This window comes from Dysidea avara, chromosome 8, assembly GCF_963678975.1.
Source record: "Dysidea avara chromosome 8, odDysAvar1.4, whole genome shotgun sequence".
NCBI lineage: Eukaryota > Metazoa > Porifera > Demospongiae > Dictyoceratida > Dysideidae > Dysidea > Dysidea avara.
The window spans coordinates 17,962,539-17,987,636 of NC_089279.1; the positions used below are offsets into that span (position 1 = coordinate 17,962,539).

General features: G+C 39.4%; 1 protein-coding gene, 2 long non-coding RNA genes and 1 pseudogene across 3 annotated transcripts; 3 read left to right on the forward strand and 1 right to left on the reverse strand.

The window, feature by feature from the left end:
* Positions 1–10,736, forward strand: part of LOC136264821 (dynein axonemal heavy chain 10-like) — a 42,994-nt pseudogene extending 32,258 nt beyond the window's left edge.
* Positions 10,737–11,831: 1,095 nt separating this feature from the next.
* On the forward strand, positions 11,832–13,144 carry LOC136264822 (uncharacterized). Its single transcript, XM_066059588.1, has 4 exons — positions 11,832–11,959; positions 12,019–12,247; positions 12,818–12,895; positions 13,074–13,144. Exons 1-3 carry the CDS (start codon positions 11,832–11,834, stop codon positions 12,821–12,823), a joined length of 363 nt encoding a protein of 120 aa, XP_065915660.1. The 3' UTR covers positions 12,824–12,895; positions 13,074–13,144.
* Positions 13,145–13,452: 308 nt separating this feature from the next.
* Positions 13,453–19,032, forward strand: LOC136263300 (uncharacterized). The gene is made up of 5 exons (XR_010704544.1): positions 13,453–13,522; positions 17,599–17,641; positions 17,691–17,873; positions 18,292–18,326; positions 18,934–19,032. It is a non-coding gene; the product is annotated as an uncharacterized lncRNA (long non-coding RNA).
* LOC136263302 (uncharacterized) lies at positions 18,175–22,200 on the reverse strand. Its single transcript, XR_010704546.1, has 3 exons — positions 22,097–22,200; positions 18,715–18,835; positions 18,175–18,625 (listed from the first exon to the last, which is right to left on the reverse strand). It is a non-coding gene; the product is annotated as an uncharacterized lncRNA (long non-coding RNA).
* Positions 22,201–25,098: the final 2,898 nt, after the last annotated feature.

The following is a 25,098-nucleotide window of genomic DNA, read 5'->3' on the forward strand; positions in this document are numbered from 1 at the left end:
CACCTACAATTAAATTACTCTCTAGAGAATTCAGCTACACACAAATCACTGTGCAGAGAGTTCAGCTACAAACAAATTATCCTGTAGAGAGATCAGCTACAAACAAAACACTTTGCAGAGAGTTCAGGTACAAACAAATCAATCTTTAGAGTGATCAGCAACAAACAAATCAACTTGTAGAGAGATCAGCTAGAAACAAATCAACCTGCAGAGAGATCAGCTACAAACAAATCAGCTTGTAGAGAGATCAGTTACACACAAATCAACCTGTAGAGAGATAAGCTAGAAACAAATCACCCTGTAGAGAGTTCAGCTAAAACAAATCAACCTGCAGAGAGATCAGCTACAAACATATCACCTTATAGACAGTTCAGCTACAAACAAATTACCCTGTAGAGAGATCGACTACAAACAAATCAACTTACAGAGAGATCAGCTACACACAAATCAACTTGTAGAGAGATCAGCTAGAAACAAATCACCCTGTAGAGAGTTCAGCTACAAACAAATCAATGTGCAGAGAGATCAACTACAAACAAATCACCCTGTAGAGAGATCATCTAGGAACTAGACACAATGTAAGGAGTTCAGCTACAAGCAATACACCCTGTTGAGATTTCAGCTACAAACAAATCAACCTGTAGAGCGATCAGCTAGAAACAAATCACCCTGAAGAGAGGTCAGCTACAAAAAATCACCCTGTAGAGAGATCAGCTAGAAACAAATCACCCTGTAGAGACTTCAGCTACAAACAAATCAACCTGTAGAGCGATCAGCTAGAAACAAATCACCCTGAAGAGAGGTCAGCTACAAAAAATTACCCTGTAGAGAGATCAGCTAGAAACAAATCACCCTGTAGATACAAACAAATCAACCTGCAGAGAGATCAGCTACAAACAAATCACCCTGTAGAGAGTTCAGCTAAAACAAATCAACCTGCAGAGAGATCAGCTACAAACAAATCACCTTATAGACAGTTCAGCTACAAACAGATTACCCTGTAGAGAGATCGACTACAAACAAATCAACTTGCAGAGAGATCAGCTACAAAAAAATCACCCTGTAGAGAGATCAGCTAGAAACAAATCACCCTGTAGAGACTTCAGCTACAAATAAATCAACCTGCAGAGAGATCAGCTACAAACAAATCACCCTGTAGAGAGATCAGCTAGAGACTAGACACAATGTACGGAGTTCAGCTACAAGCAAATCACCCTTTAGAGAGTTCAGCTACAAACAAATCAACCTGCAGAGAGATCAAATCACCTTATAGAGAGTTCAGCTACAAACAAATTGCCCTGTAGAGAGATCAGTTACAAACAAATCAACCTGCAGAGAGATCAGCTACACACAAATCAACTTGTAGAGAGATCAGCTACAAACAAATCACACTGTGGAGATCAGCTAGAAACTAGACACAATGTAAGGAGTTCAGCTACAAGCAAATCACCCTGTAGAGATTTCAGCTGCAAACAAATCACCCTGTAGAGAGATCAGCTAGAAACTAGACACTATGTAAAGAGTTCAGCTATAGAAGAGGTCACTTTATAGAGAATTAGCTACAAAGAAACCATCATGTAGAGAGTTCAGCTGCAAACAAATCACTCTGTATAGAGTTCAGCTAGAAAAAGTCACCTTGTAGAGAGTTCAGCTACAAAGAAACTGCCATGTAGAGAGTTCAGCCTCAAACAAATTACCGTGTAGAGAATTCAACAACAAACAAATCGCCCTGTAGAGGGATCAGCTAGAAGAAGTTACCTTGTAGAGAGTTCAGCTACAAAGAAACCATCATGTAGAGAGTTCAGCTACAAAGAAAGCACCATGTAGAGAGTTTAGCTGCAAACAAATCACCTGTAGAGAGTTCAGCTAGAAATAAATCACCCTGTAGAGAGATCAGCTAGAAGAGGTCACCTCGGAGAGAGTTCAGCTACAAAGAAATCACCACCTAAAGAGTTCAGCTACAAAGAAATCACCCTGTAGAGAGTTCAGCTAGAAGAAGTCACCTTGTAGAGAGTTCAGCTACAAAGAAACCATCATGTAGAGAGTTCAGCTGCAAAAAAATCACTCTATATAGAGTTCAGCCAGAAAAAGTCACCTTGTAGAGAGTTCAGCTACACCTCAAACAAATTACCGTGTAGAGAATTCAACAACAAACAAATCGCCCTGTAGAGGGATCAGCTAGAAGAAGTTACTTTGTAGAGAGTTCAGCTACAAAGAAACCATCATGTAGAGAGTTCAGCTACAAAGAAAGCACCATGTAGAGAGTTTAGCTGCAAACAAATCACCTGTAGAGAGTTCAGCTAGAAACAAATCACCCTGTAGAGAGATCAGCTAGAAGAGGTCACCTTGGAGAGAGTTCAGCTACAAAGAAATCACCACCTAAAGAGTTCAGCTACAAAGAAATCATCATGTGGAGAGTTCAGCTACAAAGAAATCACCCTGTAGAGAGTTCAGCTAGAAGAAGTCACCTTGTAGAGAGTTCAGCTACAAAGAAACCATCATGTAGAGAGTTCAGCTACAAAGAAACCACCATGGATGTAGAGAGTTTAGCTGCAAACAAATCACCTGTAGAGAGTTCAGCTAGAAGAAGTCACTTTGTAGAGAGTTCAGCTACAAAGAAACCATCATGTAGAGAGTTCAGCTACAAAGAAAGCACCATGTAGAGAGTTTAGCTGCAAACAAATCACCTGTAGAGAGTTCAGCTAGAAACAAATCACCCTGTAGAGAGATCAGCTAGAAGAGGTCACCTTGGAGAGAGTTCAGCTACAAAGAAATCACCACCTAAAGAGTTCAGCTACAAAGAAATCACCCTGTAGAGAGTTCAGCTAGAAGAAGTAACCTTGTAGAGAGTTCAGCTACAAAGAAACCATCATGTAGAGAGTTCAGCTGAAAACAAATCACTCTGTATAGAGTTCAGCCAGAAAAAGTCACCTTGTAGAGAGTTCAGCTACAAAGAAACCGCCATGTAGAGAGTTCAGCCTCGAACAAATTACCGTGTAGAGAATTCAACAACAAAGAAATCGCCCTGTAGAGGGATCAGCTAGAAGAAGTTACCTTGTAGAGAGTTCAGCTACAAAGAAACCATCATGTAGAGAGTTCAGCTACAAAGAAAGCACCATGTAGAGAATTCAATAACAAACAAATCACCCTGTAGAGGGATCAGCTAGAAGAAGTTACCATGTAGAGAGTTCAGCTACAAAGAAACCATCATGTAGAGAGTTCAGCTACAAAGAAATCACCACCTAAAGAGTTCAGCTGCAAACAAATCACCCTGTAGAGGGATCAGCTAAAAGAAGTCACCTTGTAGAGAGTTCAGCTACAAAGAAATCACAATGTAGAGAGTTCAGCTAGAAGAAGTCACCTTGTAGAGACTTCAGCTGCAAAGAAACCATCATGTAGAGAGTTCAGTTACAAAGAAACCACCATGGATGTAGAGAGTTTAGCTGCAAACAAATAACCTGTAGAGAGTTCAGCTAGAAACAAATCACCCTGTAGAGAAATCAGCTAGAAGAGGTTACCTTGTAGAGAGTTCAGCTACAAAGAAACCGTTATGTAGAGAGTTCAGCTACAAAGAAAGTACCATGTAGAGAGTTTAGCTACAAACAAATCACCTGTAGAGAGTTCAGCTAGAAGAAGTCACCTTGTAGAGAGTTCAGCTACAAAGAAACCGTCATGTAGAGAGTTCAGCTACAAAGAAAGCACCATGCAGAGAGTTTAGCAGCAAACAAATCACCTGTAGAGAGTTCAGCTAGAAACAAAGCACCCTGTAGAGAGATCAGCTAGAAGAGGTCACCCTGTAGAGAGTTCAGCTGCAAAGAAACCATCATGTGGAGAGTTCAGCTACAAAGAAATCACCCTGTAGAGAGATCAGCTAGAAGAGGTCACCTTGTAGAGAGTTCAGCTACAAAGAAATCATCATGTGGAGAGTTCAGCTACAAAGAAATCACCCTGTAGAGAGTTCAGCTAGAAGAAGTCACCTTGTAGAGAGTTCAGCTACAAAGAAACCATCATGTAGAGAGTTCAGCTACAAAGAAACCACCATGGATGTAGAGAGTTTAGCTGCGAACAAATCACCTGTAGAGAGGTCAGCTAGAAGAAGTCACTTTGTAGAGAGTTCAGCTACAAAGAAACCATCATGTAGAGAGTTCAGCTACAAAGAAAGCACCATGTAGAGAGTTTAGCTGCAAACAAATCACCTGTAGAGAGTTTAGCTAGAAACAAATCACCCTGTAGAGAGATCAGCTAGAAGAGGTCACCCTGTAGAGAGTTCAGCTGCAAAGAAACCATCATGTGGAGAGTTCAGTTACAAAGAAATCACCCTGTAGAGAGTTCAGCTAGAAGAAGTCACCTTGTAGAGAGTTCAGCTACAAAGAAACCATCATGTAGAGAGTTCAGCTACAAAGAAACCACCATGGATGTAGAGAGTTTAGCTGCAAACAAATAACCTGTAGAGAGTTCAGCTAGAAACAAATCACCCTGTAGAGAAATCAGCTAGAAGAATATATCTAGTAGAGAGTTCAGCTACAAAGAAACCATCCTGTATATAGTTCAGCTATATTTTAAGTCACCCAGTAGAGAGATCAGCTGCTAAAAAATATCCTGTGGGAAATAATGGGCATGTAATAAATATATGTATATAATTTGTATAATTACTAATAAAATCAAAAATAATTGAAGTATTAAAAATCTTCTATAAGTTCTTTTCTTCTTCCTGTGGTAAATAAAAAAAAACACATGGGTTAAAAAGCCCCAAAGCCAGCCGCTGGCTTTGCAGTATACAAATACAAAAAGAAGTGATATCTAATCAAAAACAGCCAAGCTGTAAAAAAAGGTGCGGCCCCCAAAAAGGCCATGGTGAAAAAAGATGTGAAATTCAAGGTGGCGGCCAAGAAATGGCTGTGATGGTAGGTTAATGGTAAAAATTTTAATAACGACAATTCAGGTGAATTTTTTGCCACTTGGTCTTGGCATCAAATTCACCTGAATTGTTGTTATTAAAATTACCCTTACCATAAAAAGAAGATGTAGTGTCACAACCTGTGAAGCTATGAAAAACTGGTAGAGCAATGGATCTCTCTGTACCAAGCTTTTGACAGATGGTATTTATGTGATAGTAAGTAAAGTGTTTGCCAGCACCAAAGGCCACCCAAATATTAAGGCTTTGACAGAAAGCTACAAGACAGTGGAACTTGCCAATTAAAATTGCTACAACATCCGTATCAACAGTGCGAACATAAAAATTGGTGTGGCCAATCATAAGAGCTTCTCACAAATGGATAACCAGCCTTGTGTCAGCTTCATGATTGCATGGTGTCATTGATCTTTCATTACCATGGAAAATGGCTGCAGTACCTGATGTAATAACAATTTCTTTCTCTTCAGGACAATTCATAGTATAGAAAGAAATAAAAACAATTCTTGTTTATTGTTGGAATTTCGCAAAAAATCCATCCACTTCGCTGGGAGTTTGTTGTTACCAGCAACCTTTTGCCGAACGCCTTTACCACACTTTTCTCTAACTGAAGCTTTTATGCTGTTGGAGATGTATGTGTCCCATACAATATCAGCTTGTTTACAATTTTCTAGTTGTTTCAAAATGTGTGGAATGAAGACTTGATCAGCGTACTCATCAAATGACGTAACATTAGTTGTGGGAAGTAAGTGGACTACAGCTGCTCCATCAAGTAATTTCACATCAAAGAAAGCAGGAGGGTTACTTCGTCCATCCATGGCAACAATATCAAGTAGGTCAGATTTCTTTCCCAAATGTATTTTCCCACAATCTGATAGTGAAGGAGGAAATGGATTGTTCTCGTGACAGAAAAATGTGCTCATGTCACTGGTACGATGCTGCATTACAACATATTGATGAGAAAACAAAGAAACATCATTTTTTTAGCAAAGAAACCATTTCAGTTTGCTTTGCTTTAATGTGACATTGTTTACGGCTGAATAAAGGTAAGGAATTCTTCTTAATTGGGTCATGGATGGAACGTGTGCAATCAATAAAAACTTCTTTATGATAGTTGGTGAATTGTCCCTTGCCTAAAGTGTTCACTGTTCGTACTGTCTTTACCACAGATTCATCCAAAACATCACGGGTGTCTAAGGATATTAGCTCATCACTTTCATCAAGGAAAGGATTTCCTAAATCACTGATGACCTGAACCAGGCTACTAGCTTGCTCTTTGAACTCTTTTTGGTGAGAGAACCCTTCTTCGTGGTGATAGCAACTATCTGATTTGCTTCGTTTCACAGTGTAGGCCTCTTCAAATTGTTTCAGTAATCTTGCTTGCTCTGGCCCTGAAATCATCCACTTCTTAAAAGCTGAAGGGTTTTCAGTGAGGCCAATTGCACCTCCTGAACTCTTAACTAGTTCATTGTTTTGTTCGTGGGCTTGGTCTATTGGGATAGCTGAAAATCTGTTAGTGGTTTTATGAATGACCCAGTGGCCATACTCTTCAAACTCTTTAAGAATTTGATTAGGTAGATTTTCCATGTCTCGGATGTGTGCTGGAATCCACCGTGCATAATTGTGGTGATCTAAAGCAAAGAACCATGCGGCCAGTGCTTTCAGACTTTCAATATACAGTGGAAAATTTCTTTTGCGGTGTGATCGAATGAACATGAGGCCCAACAGTTGCATGTTCAATACTGTATCCCAATATTGGAATGTTGGACTCCTAGATACCATCTCTTGTCTCCACATCTCCTTTGCATTTTCATCGTGTGGTCCTTCAGTGCACTGAAAAGCATCCGTCTGTAATCTTGCCAGTGCTACAGCACTAACCTGATGGGCATGTCTTGTTCTGGTGAGGTGAGATACCTCTAGAAAAGCATTAGCGGTACCAGATGATGCAATCCCTGCTTGTGTAAGTGCATTAGTCCATCCAGATCCCTCCAAGTAATCGCCAAATGTTTTCCACATTGCCATCTCTATATGAAGACCACCAAACATGGCTATAAATTTATTCTCTCCATGAGTGTCAGGCCAGTTCCATTGAATGAACTTAGCAAGAGTGTAGAGTGGTGCATCAAAGGCCATTACTGGTAACTGTTCAGGGTTGAGATACTCTGTAGCCCACTGCAGCACATCAATTCCATGCTTGATCATGGCAGCACTAGCCGATTTCTCATAGAACAGTGGTAAAAGCTGTGTGAGAGAGGAGTGCACATCCACTGATTCATCTTGCAAAGAGGCATGGAATGCTGACCAGGAAACTATGTCACTCTTTTCAACTTCTCTTTTGCCCAGTAGCTCACACGCATGATGTAGCCATCTTTGCTCTTTTAACTTTGCATCTGCTAGCACTCCATCTTGAGATACTAAAGTATATGTATTAGATGTAGGGAGAACTGACACTTTTGCACTCTGCAAAGCCACAGCAGGTACAGTAGAGAAGATGTGTGGCAAATTGTGGTTCTTTTCACTGTTAGCCAAACTCAACTTAATGTCATTCTGCATTTCTCCTAAGCTTAAGAAAGTGGGAAATTGAAAGAGGCTAATTCCTGTTCCATGCAACGAATCTTTGGCTGTGGTACTTGAGGGATTGTGATCAAGGTTGTCAAGTGCACCAACAGTAAACAGACCTTTTCGCAAGTTAGCTGGAACAACAACTCCCTTCTCTTCATAGTCTTTACAAACAGCAGTTGTTAACTGGCTCTCTATTTCAAGAACCCTGTCATAGCTTACACTTAGACCTAAGTCATATAGATGGTTTACTATCGTTTTAGACCTAGTTTCTGTGTGAATTTTCATCCCAATATAGAGAGGCAATGGAGGTTCTCTCTCCAATGAATGACGACACTTAACGGTAGCTGGTGTGTGCTTACTGAAATTAAAAAGGAGTGTTTGTGAGATTGTGAGGCTTGCCTGTGAATCGGTGGAATCTTGACATTGTAAGTCAACACCATTTAGTATCATGGATACTAGAGTCTTGAGACAGGATGGCACTGACTCTTGTTGACAGCCAGGTGGAAATTTGCCATCAAAAGAAAAACCTTTGTAACTCGTAATGTCTTTCCGCACAATCTTGGCAGCTTTAGCCAATAATACCATTTCTGCTTCATGATCTTGTGTGGTAGCCTGTTTTAACATCTCCTGTATACCTTCATAATTTTATTTTTGCCATCACCTTGTTCTTGCGCTTGTGGAATATATGCTAGAACTTTCTCCCTAAATCGAATCCTGTTTATCTCCTTTTCAACACCTAGGTCATATAACCTCTTTCCATACAATTGGTACAAATCAGAAAATTTAAAGCAAAAGGTGCCACCTTTCACACAGTTTTCAATGTAGGCAAGGAGTTCTACTAGTGCTCTTGCTTTAACCTTTTTCTCAATTTTTTTTCCAAACTCCTGCTGATTTTGTTGTACCAATGATCAATGGTGATTCCGCAGTGCTGTTAAGCACTGCAGATGATATTTGGCTTCAAGTGCTATGACATCCCCACCCTCCATCCTAGCTATCAACTCTATGTCTTGCAAGTCAACAGCCATCTGTCATATATTCTGGTCTGCTTCCAGTGTTCTAAACTCATGTAGATGTCCATCATCTTGTTGGCAGAACAAACAAGCCATTTTATCTGTTGACCGGCGTCAATGGGACTTCACACTTGAAATACTGCTTCATACAGAACTTTCCTAGCTTGCATTTGGGAAGCTCTTTTTAATTTCTCATTGCTAAATTTTACATAACAAGATTTATGCCATGCTGCTTGGTTTTGTACTAGTTCTTCAGTTGTAATATCATTACTGAACTTTAGGACAACTGACAATGTTCCAAGTGCTCTGAAAACACTAACATTAGTGAGAAATGAGCTGTATGGTACTGACAGGTCCCTGTCTCCTTTTGCATTCAGTGGACATTTCAATGGTTCTTTTGTCTTTTGCTGACAGATCAGACACATACTCCAATCCATATTTAAAACTTTAGTTCTACTACATCTGTTTATTTGACAACACTATATGAACTTATCACACAGATAAACCATTTACCTTAGAAAGTATTTAAAATCTCAACCCCACAAGTAAAAAGTAGTTGTCAGTGGTAACCATGTGTGTTGTCAATGACAACCATATGTGTGGCTGTGTTACTACAACTGATTTTTTGCCATTGTGTAATATAATATTGACACTATAATGGGAAAACGCATGGGAAACACATGTTCATTTTGTTTGACTTCATGTTCACTTGGTTCATTATATCAAGTACATTAAATGGACAAATAATTGGGAAGCCATATGTGTGTGATCTGGTTCCTATCAAAAATTGAAAGGTGATAGAGTAGACAACATTTGGAGAAAGTTTGGTGCTTTTGTCCGGAATGTCCACATCCATTCAAAATTTTCCATTAAGCTGCCCTACTAATTTACTACAAACAAGTACCGCATTGCCTCAAATTATGGCCGATCTCGTATAAACACCTGGTCCCGTTTAGTTGCCAGGGGTATACAATACAGCATCATAACAAAAAATAAATGCCGGATCTCGAATAAATGCCAGGTCTCAATTATAAACATCTAGTGCAGTCATTATTTTAAACAATTCTGGGCGGTGTTATAAACGATGAAGTGAAGAACATTTTATAGAGTTCCTTTTAAGCTTGAATCTGTGAAATATACTGAGGGAAACATCAAGGAGAGTCTAGGAGTGTACAACACCAAAGTATGATGTTGACTCGTGAATGCTGATCAAGTATACAGTGGAGCCTCTTTATTATGGAAATTTTGGGACCCAGAATTTTTGACCTTTTTGCTGTAATATAGAGGTTTTCTTCTTTCAGGGATAAAAAATGCAGACCTGTTGGAGCCAAAATGTTTGTCCTTATTGTTAATTTTATGTTTCAGATCAGAAAGTTAGTGTGGGTGAGTGGCTCATTATTCATTACAATTCACATGCACCTGACTGTTTTATTAGTTAGCCGAATGCTCTATTTGACTATCTTGATCTTTTATTAACCGACTCATTGATAAGTGAAAGGGTTAGTCCCTTTTCCTGACATTGGGATTGGTTTCCAGCCCATCTAACCTTCCTTTCTCTGTGCCTAGAGATGTAAGCAAGTTAGTTTATATCTTATATATAATCATTAAACGTTGAAATGATGAAATAATAGTGAAAACTTCATGATAATGAAGTTAGTTTATATCTTATATATAATCATTAAACGTTGAAATAATAGTGAAAACTTCATGATAATGGCCAAATTTAGGTAGTGATACATACAGTAGCAATGCGGGCAGGCAATCTGAACATAAAATTATCAATAAGCCTAAGTGAGGATCATTGAAGAGAATTCATATTGTAGCACTACCAACCCTAATAGAGCAGTCAAGTGTGCCTTGCTTACAATATTCTTTCTAGCTTGCCCTTGTTCTAATGTAGTTGTGTTTGCGTGTGGATGTTGTGTGTAGATTTTACAGGAGTGAGGAGCAAGCACACAACTGTCTTGGGGGTGTGTCCGGTTTTAACATTATTTTCCATAATTAATTTATAATAGTAATGTGAGTTTTTGCCATTAGAACACATTCTGGACACCAGTTTACACCACATCAGATCGTCGTAATGCCATGGGAGTTGGTCTTGTGTTTGAAGCAGATCTTGCTACTAACAAACATATTTCCCACTGAGTGTTACAAGGTGTGTGTCTACTACTGAACACTGACTGAACAACAACAACAATCACATGTTTAGCTAGTTATTGTTCCCATTGTATATAGTAATGAATTGTACCACATGTCACATGAATTATATTTTTATGATGTCACTAACCATTCAGTGTAGTTTCACGTGGCCAGACCGATTTTTCTCGGCACGGCGCTTATCGATTTTAATTACGGAGTGTCTATGTCCACCGGTTATTCTTAGAGCCACGTACATCTTATTTCCCCCGGTGCCTCATATAATCATCTGCTGATGGGCCTGCGCCTGTCACGTGATTAAACCCGCATGCTGGTCGCAGACTCACCACGTGTCGATTTTCACGTATCGTGGCGCCCAATTTGACACTTTTCAGCAGTGCTCCGCACGTGTCATGGTGGTTGGCGCCCAATCGGACACTTTTCCGAGCTGGACATGACTAAAACACGGAACGGACTGGGAAAACGGACTCACAAACGGACTGGAAGGAACTTCTCTGAAAACGTTTTTTTTGCCTTAGAAACTCACTAAATCGCTGCTACAAAGAATATAACATGTAACAACAGCCTTAAACAAACCTCTAAACATGTGCTCGAGCCACCATTAAACCCTGGGATAATTAATTACAAAGCACCACTCTGCCAGTGTGAGCTCCTGTGACAGTAAAGTTGTTGGTTAGCTACAGTTTAAACGAATAAAATAACAGACTGTATTTGTAGTAGCCAGTGCCTTGCCAGCTGATTAAATACAACGTGGTTCCACCACGAAGCCTACCTGTCACGAGCTGTCACCTGTAAAACTGAAGATCAGCCGTCAACTAATTGCAGCAATTAACCAGACCACGAATCCCAAGTCTAACATAGTGTGTTAACAGGACTTGTGTCCAGTCTTGTTTACACATGCGAAACGGAAAGTGCGCTTTTAATTAAACACAAAATGAATATACCTTCAGACTATCTTTAAGCGCAGGGCTTAATATCGGCTTGAGCACACTTCGACATGTGTTCAGAGCAGTTCAGAGGTTTGTTTCAGGTTGTTGTTACGTGTTATACTCTTTCTAGCAGCTATACAATGAATTTCTATGGCCAAAAAACGTTTTCAGGCAAGTTCTTCCCTGTCCGTTTGCTAGTCCGTTTTCCCAGTCCGTTCCGTGTTTTAGTCATATCCTTCAGAGCTGTACTGAGAACTTGTAATGGAAGTTGGCACCCAATTCGACACTTTTCAACAGTTTCATACGGCATTGGACGATTTAAAGCGAAATGGTTACCATCGCACTTTTGCTATGAACTGCAAGACAAAGATAACTGTATCTTATGACAGGTAAGCACTACATTAATTCGCACACAATGCTGTCATTTAGTATGTAATCATTACTGCAGTCTTTATAAAAAGTTGTGCGTACGTCATTGTCACCTTGAGCATACTCATCAAGTGGGTCCTGCAATATTTGCACATTATCCAGTCAATAGAAGGTTGACTGCAGCAGAAGAAGCCACAATTTCTGAGATGCCGACTGTGAAACCCAATACCAAACGAGTGAAAGAATTAGTTGATAAGAAGTTTGGAAAATGTGTGACCCTCAAAGACATCAGTAACCTAAAGACAAAGGTAAAAGAGCAAACCCGGAAAGGTCTTGAGGAACCACAACTGCTACTCGGTACACTTCAAAATAAACTACTACCCAGGATGCCCAAGCAGGAATTGTAGTAAATGAGAACAGGGGTGGCGGAGAAGGGGGGGAAAGGGGGGCTGCAGCCCCTGTGAAAAAAATTTTGGAGGGGCTTAGCCCCCCTAAAATTATTCAATAGCATTATTCGAGATACTCTAATAGAGCAGTCAAGATCGAGATACTCTAATAGAGCAGTCACAGTATTCTTTGAGGAGCAATGTAGTAAGCTGCAAATAATGACTTTTTTTTTTGGTCTTCGATATACAACGAGGCAATGGCATCATCATGCTAGACCCCCAGCCCCCCCTAAATATAGGTGTCTCCGCCGCCTCTGAATGAGAATAATATCCTTGAAATTTGCAGACAAATCATATGACTAAACTGTTTGATAGGTTCCCGGAAATCATGTTCATCGATGGCACCTACAATGTAAATGGTCATGGAATGCCATTGTACTGCCTGATAATGTTATATAACAGAACTTGATCATTATAAATTGTCCCTTACAGGAATGAACCAAGCTCTCGTCCTGCATTTAGTGGTGACATCACTACACTGGAATGTGTTAGTACAGCTAATGGACCTAGGTATGGTAATGTTAACAGAACTTGATCATTATAAATTGACCCTTACAGGAATGAACCAAGCTCTCGTCCTGCATTTAGTGGTGACACTACTACACTGGAATGTGTTAGTACAGCTAATGGACTTAGGTATGGTAATGTTATATAACAGAACTTGATCATTATAAATTGTCCCTTATAGGAATGAACCAAGCTCTCGTCCTGCATTTAGTGGTGACACCACTACACTGGAATGTGTTAGTACAGCTAATGGACTTAGGTATGGTAATGTTATATAACAGAACTTGATCATTATAAATTGTCCCTTATAGGAATGAACCAAGCTCTCATCCTGCATTTAGTGGTGACACCACTACACTGGAATGTGTTAGTACAGCTAATGGACCTAGGTATGGTAATGTTAACAGAACTTGATCATTATAAATTGACCCTTACAGGAATGAACCAAGCTCTCGTCCTGCATTTAGTGGTGATATCACTACACTGGAATGTGTTAGTACAGCTAATGGACCTAGGTATGGTATTGTTAACAGAACTTGATCATTATAAATTGACCCTTATAGGAATGAACTAAGCTTTCATCCTACATGCAACAACCATAGCAGTGCTAATACATGCCAAAGTACTAATGTAAGTCAGTTAGTGTAGCACACCCTCAGTTCTCAGTATACATTGAATGCACACCAGAGGAGGTTGGACGCGTTCATGTGAGCTGTACATTTTCATTGGAAAACCTTTGTTTCAAGGCAATTTGTATTAAAACTATAGTGCAATAGAAAGTTTATGTATTCCTAAATCTAACAGCATGGTGAACCCCAGTGAACCCCGCTGATTTGGCTGGTAACAAAGCCAAAGTTTGAAGCGCCAATATAAAGAATTGCGCAAAATCTGTTTTTATGAGCAGGGTAATACAGTGACCTCAGTGTAATGCAGCGAAGGGTCATTGTTTCATTATAGAAAAACGTACGTGACAAGTCTGGTGAAAATTGTATGGATTAAATTGCAATTTATTAATTTCACCCAAAATCTCGAGTGCTTTATGAAAACAAAGTACATAGCCTTGAAGCCTAATTGAAGGATTATCTGATTATCTAATGAACCCCATCGTTTTTCAGTTTAGTATTGCGACTATTGAGGATCACGTGAAATACTAGTGCAAAGAATGCAATTAAGAGCAATATATTTAAGTAGCGCTTAATGCGCGTCCAACTTCCTCTGAATGCACACCTGGATTTTTTCCATATGAAAATTGTAGACACCAGTCTGGTCATAAGGTGCGTGTAGTTATCGTTTTCAGAGGAGCTTTTTGTATGTTTAACACGTTCTTATGCATTACCTTGCCCAGAGTTTCTGTTAGTAGAGCAGTATTTGCATCCACATTGTTCTGCTAGCTTTTTGAATAGCCGACTTATTCTAATAGTCTGTCTTGATAACTAAAAGGTGATGGCAGTGAGTTAGGTGGTAGACAACGTGTCACGTGTACTTGGATGTTTTTAGTTTGTTTTGCTGCTCCCAAATATCTTAACATTTACTTCATCACATGCACTTAACAAACAGGTGTCAACCACAAGTATATGCATCATGTGTGCTCAATAAGCATATGAACCTAAAAAACCAGTACCACAATGCTATACTTTAGACACTCCTTTTATTTCAATTTCAACATGGACTGTCTTTATCAATGCTGGCAACATCGATGAAGGTAAAGCCATGTATTAAGACGTGCGGGAGACCAAAACACAGTGGTACAGTTTGGTATAAGAAGAGGAAAGTTATAAATTCTGAAAATATCCCACCTATAAAAAGGGTGAAATCCAGCACAGAAGACATAAGTGTTAATTATATTTATTAACAGCATGTGCTCTCAGTTGCTGTAATTATTTTGGGAGTATTTAAGTGTGTACACACCCAACCAAGTTAGCCAAATGTTTTAATAGTAAAAGCAGCAAAAGTAAGTACTCCCTCCATAAACTCTGGAGTAAACTTAGCAGTCAGGTGAAGGGTTGGTATAAACAGTGGACCTGGGGACCGAGTACCTGGGACCAGGGGACCCGCGGGAACCCAACTTTTCATGGAATTTTTATACTTTACAATGTTTATACACTCTATACTTGTACTAGATATCTTTGCATATCTCAACATGTAGTCTTGCACAGCCAATCCACTTTTACTTCGTCACACTGAGTACCTAATGTGACAGAAATTATAAGCACCACTGAAAAAGAGTCTATTACATCAAGTTTAGAAACTGTGAGCAAGCAAAACATCTTCAAGCGATCACTGCAAGTTACCAGCAGCTCAACAAGCACTGAGATTTCATGTGTCATGTACTGCTTGCATAGACCACTTCTTCACACCCGGGGTATTAATCGAGGGCTTTAAATTCTTACAAGGCTTTGATTTTGTGCATCACATGACACATGAAATCTCAGTGCTTATTGAGCTGCTGGTGACTTACAGTGATCGCTAGATGCTGTTTTGCTTACTCACAGTTTCTAAACTTGACGTAATAGACTCTTTTTCAGAGGAGCTTATAATTTCTATCGTGTTAGGCACTCTGTGTGATGAAGAAAAGTGGATTGGCAGTGCAATACTACATGCTGAGACTTGCAGAAGTATCTGGTACAAGTATAATGTGTATAAACATTGTGAAGTATAAAAGATTTCGCGAAAAGTTGGGTCCCCGCGGGTCCCCGGGTCCACTGTTTATACCAACCCAGTATTGCTTGGAAGCATCTATTTTGTGTCAACAATGGTAAAACTGGTCTGTAGAAATGTAACCAACTGAGCAAAGAAACCAGACCCGTTTGCACGTTCCTCAAACTCCATGTTATAGAATCCCTGTTATCTATTGTAATTATGAAAGAGTGGAATCCAAATGTTTCTTCAGTCTTGTATGATGAATAATTTAGGAGTGCACTTATGAAAAAGCTAGAAATTTGATTTTCACAGCAACAATATGGGAAATAATTTACAAGCGCTCACTTAATCATAACTCACAGACAACCAGCTGGACAGACAGGACTTGGATTAAAATTTTCACTACTTTTACCATAGGTGATGAACACCACATGGCATACATGTAGTAACTGGTTGCTTAACGATACTTACTAGGTAACTGTTGTCAAAATAAATGTACTTTTGGACTATAGCAATGGTTGCTAAGTGTGGTTGTCTTTTGAAATGATTGTTTTTAAATGTTTTTGCTTAGCAACCATCTAGGACGGTGTTTGTCCAGAACCCATGTTAGCAAAAAAGCAGCCTGTGTAAGAGATATGAAGGCTGTATAAGACCTGTAATTACTTTCTGGGTAAGTAAGATTTGCTTCTAGGTGGGTTGTTCGTGCCAGCTTAAAATATGGGTGAAGCAAGTTCTTGAATGCGTTGTGAAAGCCTTTCACAATGAGCTGTACAGGAGTAAAACAACTGGAAAAGGAATATCTAGCCTAGTAGACTACAACAACGTTGAAACCGGGTCACTACTGCTGACCCGGGTGACCCACTGACCCGGATAGCAATCTGGGTCAGACCCGGATGTGACCCGGATTGACCCGGATGTGACCCGGATTAATTAAAGCCGAGACGTGTTTCAGCTAGTCTCGAGCGAGCGAACGAGTCTACATTTTGAGCGTTCCATTCATGTTGAGTAAATATTGCAACTTCAGCCTAGCTCTAGGTTGAAGACCAAAAAAAAAGAAAAAGGCCTTCACCTACTGACAATAGCTACCCCTCACCATAGATACCCTCAGTTTCGTGCTACATACTACACTTACTAACAAATGGGCGTGGCTGAGCGTATGTTGGTAATGCGATAAGTGGGTGTGGCTCACGAAAGAGCTACGCGATAGCGTTTATAAGTTTCCACGTCGTCAAACGAACAATTTCGTTTCTCACGTGATCCAATCCGGGTCAGACCCGGATAAATTGTAAACCGGGTCAGACCCGGATGACCCGGAGAAAATGTGACCCGGATGACCTGACCCGGTTTCAACGCTGGACTACAAGGAATAACAAATTTATTTGTGATGAAAGGGGGCGTGTCCTGTACTTATGCAAACGGAAATGAAGGGCAGCCTTGTGGCTTTCTCAGTTTCTCTAAAGAATTTGTATCGGGAAACACAATAGGCAGATTATAAAACACTCCTGTGCATAATTTGTAGTTTGAATATAGTGTGAGATGCACTAGGACTATTCCAAAAGAGTGATTTTCGTCACGTATGGTATTTCTATGCTGGTTTTTCATGGCCTTGTTTTTTCAGGTATGCACCATTTTAAGGGCAAGACCTACTTGAACAGTACTACTGTACTATTTCATACAGTGGTTGTAGCAAACCCACATTTGTTTCTTAGCTGTTTGAAGCTTGCTTAGGGTATATCCTAAGTGTATATGGCATCCACGGCATGGCATCCACCCAACCTTAGAATGTTTTCCGCAATGAAAATAACCTCTATGGAATAATCCTAGTGCATCTAGCATCAAATCGACCAGAAGATACTTACAAAAGGAATTTAAAAGAACTCTCCCTGACCAAAATTTAAATAAGTTTACAAACTTTCAACAAAGATAAGGGACATTAGTTTGCTCCATAAATTTTAGTATAGGTATTGGTCAGTTGTGGTTACTATCTTCACCTGGTAATTTTCATCATTTAAGCACCATGTCAGCAAGGTATGTGTAAAATTAGTCTTATTGAATTTTTTTTACAGAACACCCTGGGAAGACACCCCCCAATAGAAAATAAGACAACATGTAAGGAAGTACATTCTCTGAAATACTTGACACTATTATGTACTGACAGCGAATCGAAAATGAACTCGCTGTGGCAAGTGCAGTGGTTGCAAGCACCCAAACTGTGGAACGTGCCCTGAATGTTTGGATATGAAACAGTTTGGGGGACAAGGGCGAAAAAAGAAGGCTTGTAGCATGAGAAAATGCTCAGCCCAGTCAGTTGAAACCATGACCTCTGCAGTTCATGGCACAGGTACATACATATGTAGGTTTATGTTTTTACTCAGAAAGGATGGGCATGTGCATGAGAGCACAAACATTTGTATTGAAATCATTCCCAAAGTCCTTGTACAGCATCCCATAGTTCAGCCTAACAATGATTGAAGAAAGTGGTACATATATAATGCTACAGTCTGTGGTTAAAAGAAGTGGACACCGCCAACACATCTTCACAGAAACGAGAAGCCTTTTCACTTGTTTTTATTTGGATTCTATAGTTTTTCACAACTAAATGTAATATCATGGCTATTGCCAAGACTTTTTATTATGTCATCTTTATGTTCCCGTTAGTAATATGTAATTAACTGTAAAAAATCGCTGTGCTTATAATAGTGTCCATCCTCTCTGACTTTTACTTTACCCCACCCAATTCATTTTATTCCAATTAACAGACATCTCTCAAAAAGACAATAAGAAATTGTTAGAAGTAAGTGTGTAGATAAAATAATATTAATAACAAATGTGACTGAATTTTTTACAAAACCGTCAATGTACGCACTACATTACTTATGTAATAAACAGCATTTAAAAACAATTGGTAAAAAAACACAAGTTCTACAAAAACAACTTACACAAGTATTTATCGCCTCACTAGTTAGTGAATTAACACTCTACTCAACCAATCCTGGGTACCATTGGGTTTGCCTGTCCACTGGGAGTTTGGGAAGCTTTGTTTCATCTCCGTACACAGATTAGTTTCCAAGTTACATCTGTTTGTTTACATTGCTGTGACAAAAGAATTTACTGACGATCTTTGCTCAGTGAATACACCTTCCTTATCGAGGACAGACGTATATATTGAACACTAACTATACCTCAGTAGATTGACAACTTCATGGTGAACGTTTCAACTTCATACATCATTGCATCAGTAAGTTATGATTGTACACAGCTCAACTTACGAGGCTAAAACTTGGCAAGCCCATTCATCTGTTCCTATAGATAACATAAAACCAATAAAATAAAATTTTAAAAGTGTGCGTACATTGACGGTTTTGTAAAATTGGGTCACAAATATATTCAATGATGTTTAGAAACCTGTAGGCACAACAAAGTTGTCACTTGCACCAGAATCCAGTAATCTAGCTAGTTTGGTCTCCGAGTCTAAGCCACCATCATCAATGCTAACAAACAATGCTAACATTTCTTGAAAGATCAAAATCATAAAGTCCACACTGTGGCTGCTGATGGCAACTGCTTGTACCGTGCTTTGTCTCATCAATTGTGTGGCAGTGAGGAAAATCATTTTTTATCTACGTAGTTTGTTACTGCAAGTGGTCAAGGGTAACAGTGATATTTACAGCAAGTACTGGATTGATGATATGTCTTGGGAGTTGTTTTATTTGACCAACATGTAGAAGACATTGGAAAACCTGGAATTTGGGGGACTCAAGTAGAACTTCAAGTGTGTAGTGATTTTATTAATCTGGATGTATATGTTTGTTCACACAATGCTTATGGTATTGTCCGATGGGAAAAGAAGGCTACTCCCAAAAATTGGATGAATCAGATTCCCCACAATCTATGTACAACTACAAGATGTAGACACATTGAACTGTCTTTTAGCAACAGCCACTACAACAGCGTTGTTCCCACTCAGGATGAGGTGCCACCACCTACTATCTTAGAGCAACACTGTGATGCTGTTGTGATTGATTAAGTTATACGTATAATACAGCAGCAATGCAGAGAAACTAAGTAACTTCCTTTGCTTATTGAAATGTTATGTTTGGTCATCAAAATATTTACTTTGAACGATTTATTAGTACAGTGGAGCCCGTGTTACTGGTCACCTGAATTAAGTGGTCGTCCTCATATAGCAGTCAAGGGACAAAAGTCCCGAATATCTTCCCATACAAATGCATGCGTTGTGGTCTGTATTGATCGGTCAACTGTCTAATGTGTATACCAGCCAGTCACTGAATCTCTGTATACACTATACATACATGTAACTTTGACTCCATGTTTAGCAGTCACTGCCTTATAATGATCAGCTAGTGGTAGTTTGTTCGGTAAACACTTAATGTACCATTGGTATACTGTTTTAATTTACACGCAATTGTTATACTTTAATGAATACTTCATACCTGTCAGGCTTAACATATTTATTAGCCATTGGAAACCAGCTGACCTCTTTTGTAACCGTACCACTGACGATAAGTACTGTTCTATGGAATGTTGTGGTTAGCGGATGTCTCTTAATATTAATTACCTTTTTTATGATGGTCGTAATCACTAAAATGCTGCTGACTGTTCTGTGCAGGTTTCTCTAGCCACCTATACATATAAATGCCATTGATATCTGGTCCCAAGGTTACTGTAACAAACAGGTTCCACTGTAGTGTTGTGATATAGGAAGTTGGTCACATATCATTTGACGAATGGAAGTGTTGTGGTACATGGAAACTTGCAAACTACACAAGACAAACATGGTATTTTTGTAAGCCAGAAGAAGTTTAGTTGCACTGGGGTGACTGTTTGCATTTTGATATAAAATTAAAAAATATGCATATTTCAGCTACTTTTAATTAATATCAACAATTACAGTGAAATGATGGTTGTAGGTTCACTCAAGCCCACCAGAGAGTCAAGACAACCTTAGAACAGGCTAGACTGATTTTAGAATGCAGAGTTTAAAAACTGATACCCACAAGGACATCAAATATGTTAGAGATAAACTAAATACCTACTGTAATTAATGTCCACTTTGGGATCAAAAACATTCATGCAATATAGATAAGGCAGCATAGCTAATACACCTATCAATATTATTGAGCCAGCCACACTCCCTTCTTTTCAGGTAAACGTGGGGTAATAGCAGGTGCTTTGATCCGGTTTGAACCTAAAATTTCTCGCACTGGTAGGGCATTTGACTACCACAAATTTATTTTGGTGCTGGACACTGTAAAGCTGAATAATAATAATATTAACTGGTTGCCTTCTGTAAGGAAACCTGTTTTCAAAAGTATCTTGAAATTATTGAGAATTAAAGTCAAATCCCCACTGCCCGTAAGTGGCAGTATTGACAGGTATATTAGCACAGTCTAAGCCTGGTAATTTGGAGGGGAGGGTAGGACAAGGCCACATCCACGCATAATAAAATCGTGTAAGTAGTGAAAATATTCACGTGAGCTGAATAGTCTCTGTTGAAAAAGTAGGGCAAGGGGCTCAACAGGGCTCGATGCATATTTCAGTTCTACTTACAGTAGCTTGTTGTTTGCAATGGTGTGATTCACAGTCAGAAAAACACAGCTGTTACAAAGTAATTAGACACAGTGATGGTGATTAGTGGTGGTCATGACTTTCACGTCAACAGAAGCAGTACCATGATCATCAATGATCATAATACATTAGTTGTTGTATGATTTGTTACTTTCAACAGTTGGTATTACTACGTAAAAACTAAATTAAAATATTTTTGTTAGCCTTTCGTTTAGCACTTCGTAGTGCACGTGGTCCTGTCCTACCCCCCTGCTGGTAACTGGAGCACAATTGATCTGCATTCATGTTTAACCGTACATTTATGCACCTGTCATTCATAACCCCCAGTACGGGATATGTAGGGGAGATCTTTGCCCACAAAATATCCTCTAGTCTTATGCCCAGACAAGGGTCTAGTTGTCACGCAATAGAAACACTTGACTGGGTTACACAAAGCCATATAACATTACTATGACATCACATGTTACATAATCAAGGCCCATGACCTACTCCATTGGGGATAGGCGGTTTCTGCTTAAGCTGCAAGTGGTAATGTGAATACCATCAAAAACTATTGTCCACAGGAAATGATAAAAACATGAGTTTTAGTCACATGAAATATATAGAATACATTAAATGCATTCTTGATTCTGATGGTGACTAATTTGGTCAGTTATAATCAAATTTTGTCTATTGTGTGTCACCAGACCAACATGGTCTGGGGAGGAGAATAGGTATCCCCTAAAACGTTTTCCACTGAAAAGTTTTTCATTTTGAACCTAATGTTTCATTTCAGTTTACAGATGATAGTAGAATTCCAACAGGGGGTCTAATATAGTGGGTTCAAGGAATTGTCAAATTCCCATCCTGGGGGTATGGGGTTAAAATTGATAGGTGCATTATAAACCCCAGGTTCATAGATTTAAATCTATCAGTGGTTTGACATAGGGAGCCACATTTCTGTTACAGTGATGTAAAAATTATGCCTCAACTCACTTAAATAGTCCACCTACAACAACAGAACCAAGTCCTGCAATACCAGTAATCAACACGACCAGAGTCCTGATAATAAATTCAAACCCACAATCATAAGGTTAGCTCTAACGCACCTGTACACCGGTGGCGCGTACTAATCAGGTACCTCGTTGGGATGGTGATCGTCATCAAAACGTATCTATCTCAATTGCACAATCAAAGTTAATATCCTTTACTATAAAAAGGTACAGATGGTTCAATTGTACTAACATGCAAGCGGGCGCTATTATTGTTCGGAGGCTTGGCGCAACTTAGCGCTAATGACTACGAGCAACGCCTGCAGGGCTACAATGCCATCAGCGATTGGCTATCGCTTTGGTGACAGTAGCCCGACTGTCACCGTCCACCAGTGGCAATAGCCTTTCGTGGCTCTAAGCGCCACCGGTATACAGGTGGCTATAGAGCTGGCCTTTTAATTATAAGCACCTTCGAGCTGGCGCTTATAATTAAAATCGATAAGCACCGTACGGAGAAAGAGACATTCAGTTCTCTTTTGGATGTTGGTCACACCGGGTTTTTATATACTATCTATGGTCACACTCACAGCTTAATTAATGGAAGTCGACAAAGTAGTTCCAAGCGTTGAGGTTTGACAGGCGAACAGTGCAGCTTCAAAGTATTTATTTACCATACCCGGGCAATTACCACGGGATGATATCCAATGTACCAGACAAGTACGTGCATTCACACGTGCACTGCAGTTACACGTTTGTCTTCTGATGAAATTCGTTGATTTCATTGCAAGAATCTCCAGCTGCAAAAGAGATTAAAATGGTGCGTAGAGTAGCTGCTCATGGTCATAAACTGTACAAGCAGCCATAATATCTCTCGAGTGTCTCGTGAAGTTACAGAAATACTTACCCGGAGTGCAGGAAAACGGTTATGCAGAGAAGTGAAGGATATACATCTATGTCGTATATTATCTATGTTGGCACGAAACTCAAGCAGGTGTTAGTGAGAAGGTTGTTAACTTTAAAGCGTTGTATAGCCACGTGATAATAGCGGAGGAATCATACAAAGTGAGTGTTAATAATTTACTGCGGAAGGTAGTCAAGCGTAAAATTAAGTCCCCTCAATATATGGTGGAACCAGCGTTTAGCGCTACTGCTTAATGTGGTTATTATTCATCAAAAATAGCAGCTGTCAGCTAATTTGTTATGGCATTGTCAATGGGTGGTTATATTATCTAGGTCCTGTTGTGGAGACTTTGTGGGAAAACTGACTAGAGGCTGGTTAATTATCGTATCTTTCAAGGATAGCTAATGGCGATTAGTTCTGCGAGTGCACTACAGTGCTGTTAAAATCGGATAACAACTCAATTCGTACGTGAGGACCTAGAAATCACTAAGTAATAGCTTATTAATGCTAAATATCATGGTGTGGCTTCCCATGAAACCTGGTTTTTGATGAATAGCAACTCAACAGTTTCGCTGTTTAATGCCTGCATTTCTGTACAAGCACATCTCTTGTTGAGTGTATCGCCGCTTTTGGTATTTCTTGTACGTTGATATGCCATGTTATTTTATTGTGTTCTTCCGTGCAAAACGGTTAAAACAGAACTATAAGCAAAGCGCCTACAAAATTATTTACTGGGTAACCCATAACCTTAACAAACACCAGTGTATTGTTTCCTTACTATTGAATGTACTTTGTACTATACAGCTTTGACAATAGGCAGTGTACACAACATTGTTGCTCTGGTATGAACTTAATATACAACTTCATATGTTCCAGTGGACCTATACTTCTTCCAAATTAACTTCTAAGGCTTCTTTTGTGAGCTTCCTAAGGTAGTGTTTAGGTGTGTGTTCTATTAGGATTTTGGCTAAAAACATGGTGATCTTTTTATTATGAACTACTACTGTGGTTCATGATATACACACTATATTAACTAGTGATCATGCTTTAAAAGCCAGAACACTATTAAATTTTTGCACGATACATGCCCCTGCCACCACTGTCACAGCTTGTGTACAGTGGGTGCTCTGTTATATCCAAACACCTGTGTATCACAATTGTGTTCGGATGTCCAGATAAGTGAATCCCACTCATTTATCACTTTGTTCAACCACTCTAATAGAGCATACTATATGGTCACGGTCACCATTTTATGCCACAATAACACACCCACCAGTGGGATGTGCCTTTTGGGGTTCCGACAAGTGTAGGCCCTCTGCGCCTTGTCTTTTCTTTTATCTTCAATCAGGCTGCTTGTCTTTTTCATCCAACAAAACCATATTGAGGCATTAATTTTCCATATCAATGCTTTCTTTCAGCAGCATATATATTTAGACTCCACAGAATTATTTCATAGCTGGATTTCAGAAGCACTTCAGTCCTGGCGCTACTATAAGAGGTATACTTACTAGATATTCACGATTGGGATCCGGTTTGCAACCACGCCCACCAAATAAAGATCTAGGTGGACTAATAGCGAAAGAGTACAGAGACCCAACCTCTTAACAATCTAGCTATTTACTTAACAATAATCAAGATCACCTCACTCTTTATTGGTCTAGCTAGCTGCACACCCCTTGGTTGACTCGAGATATACTCTAATACAACAGTCACTCTAATACACCCGTTGCTATCGATTTTCAATGTGGCAATGCTGCATCTGTAATGGAAATGATTCCATCGACACAGGATTGGGCAGAGTTCGCCTCTCTGCCCACAGTTTGAGCATGACTTTCTTTTATTTATTGAAATGCTGTATTGTAAACTTGTCATGTTTATGTGTGTATGTACTCTAAGCTCTCTAATACAACAGTCATGTATGATAGAACAGTTACTAGTTACATTGTTTTGGTAGATATAGCTAAGAAAAAGAAGCAAGCACAATTAGCTATAATAGTGTTCTAAACTGGACAGGTGCATGCCCCTCGACAACCGGAGGCACAAGGGATGCTTGGATCTAGAACACGATCCCCTGATACAGATTACTGAAGAGTGCAGCAAGGAGA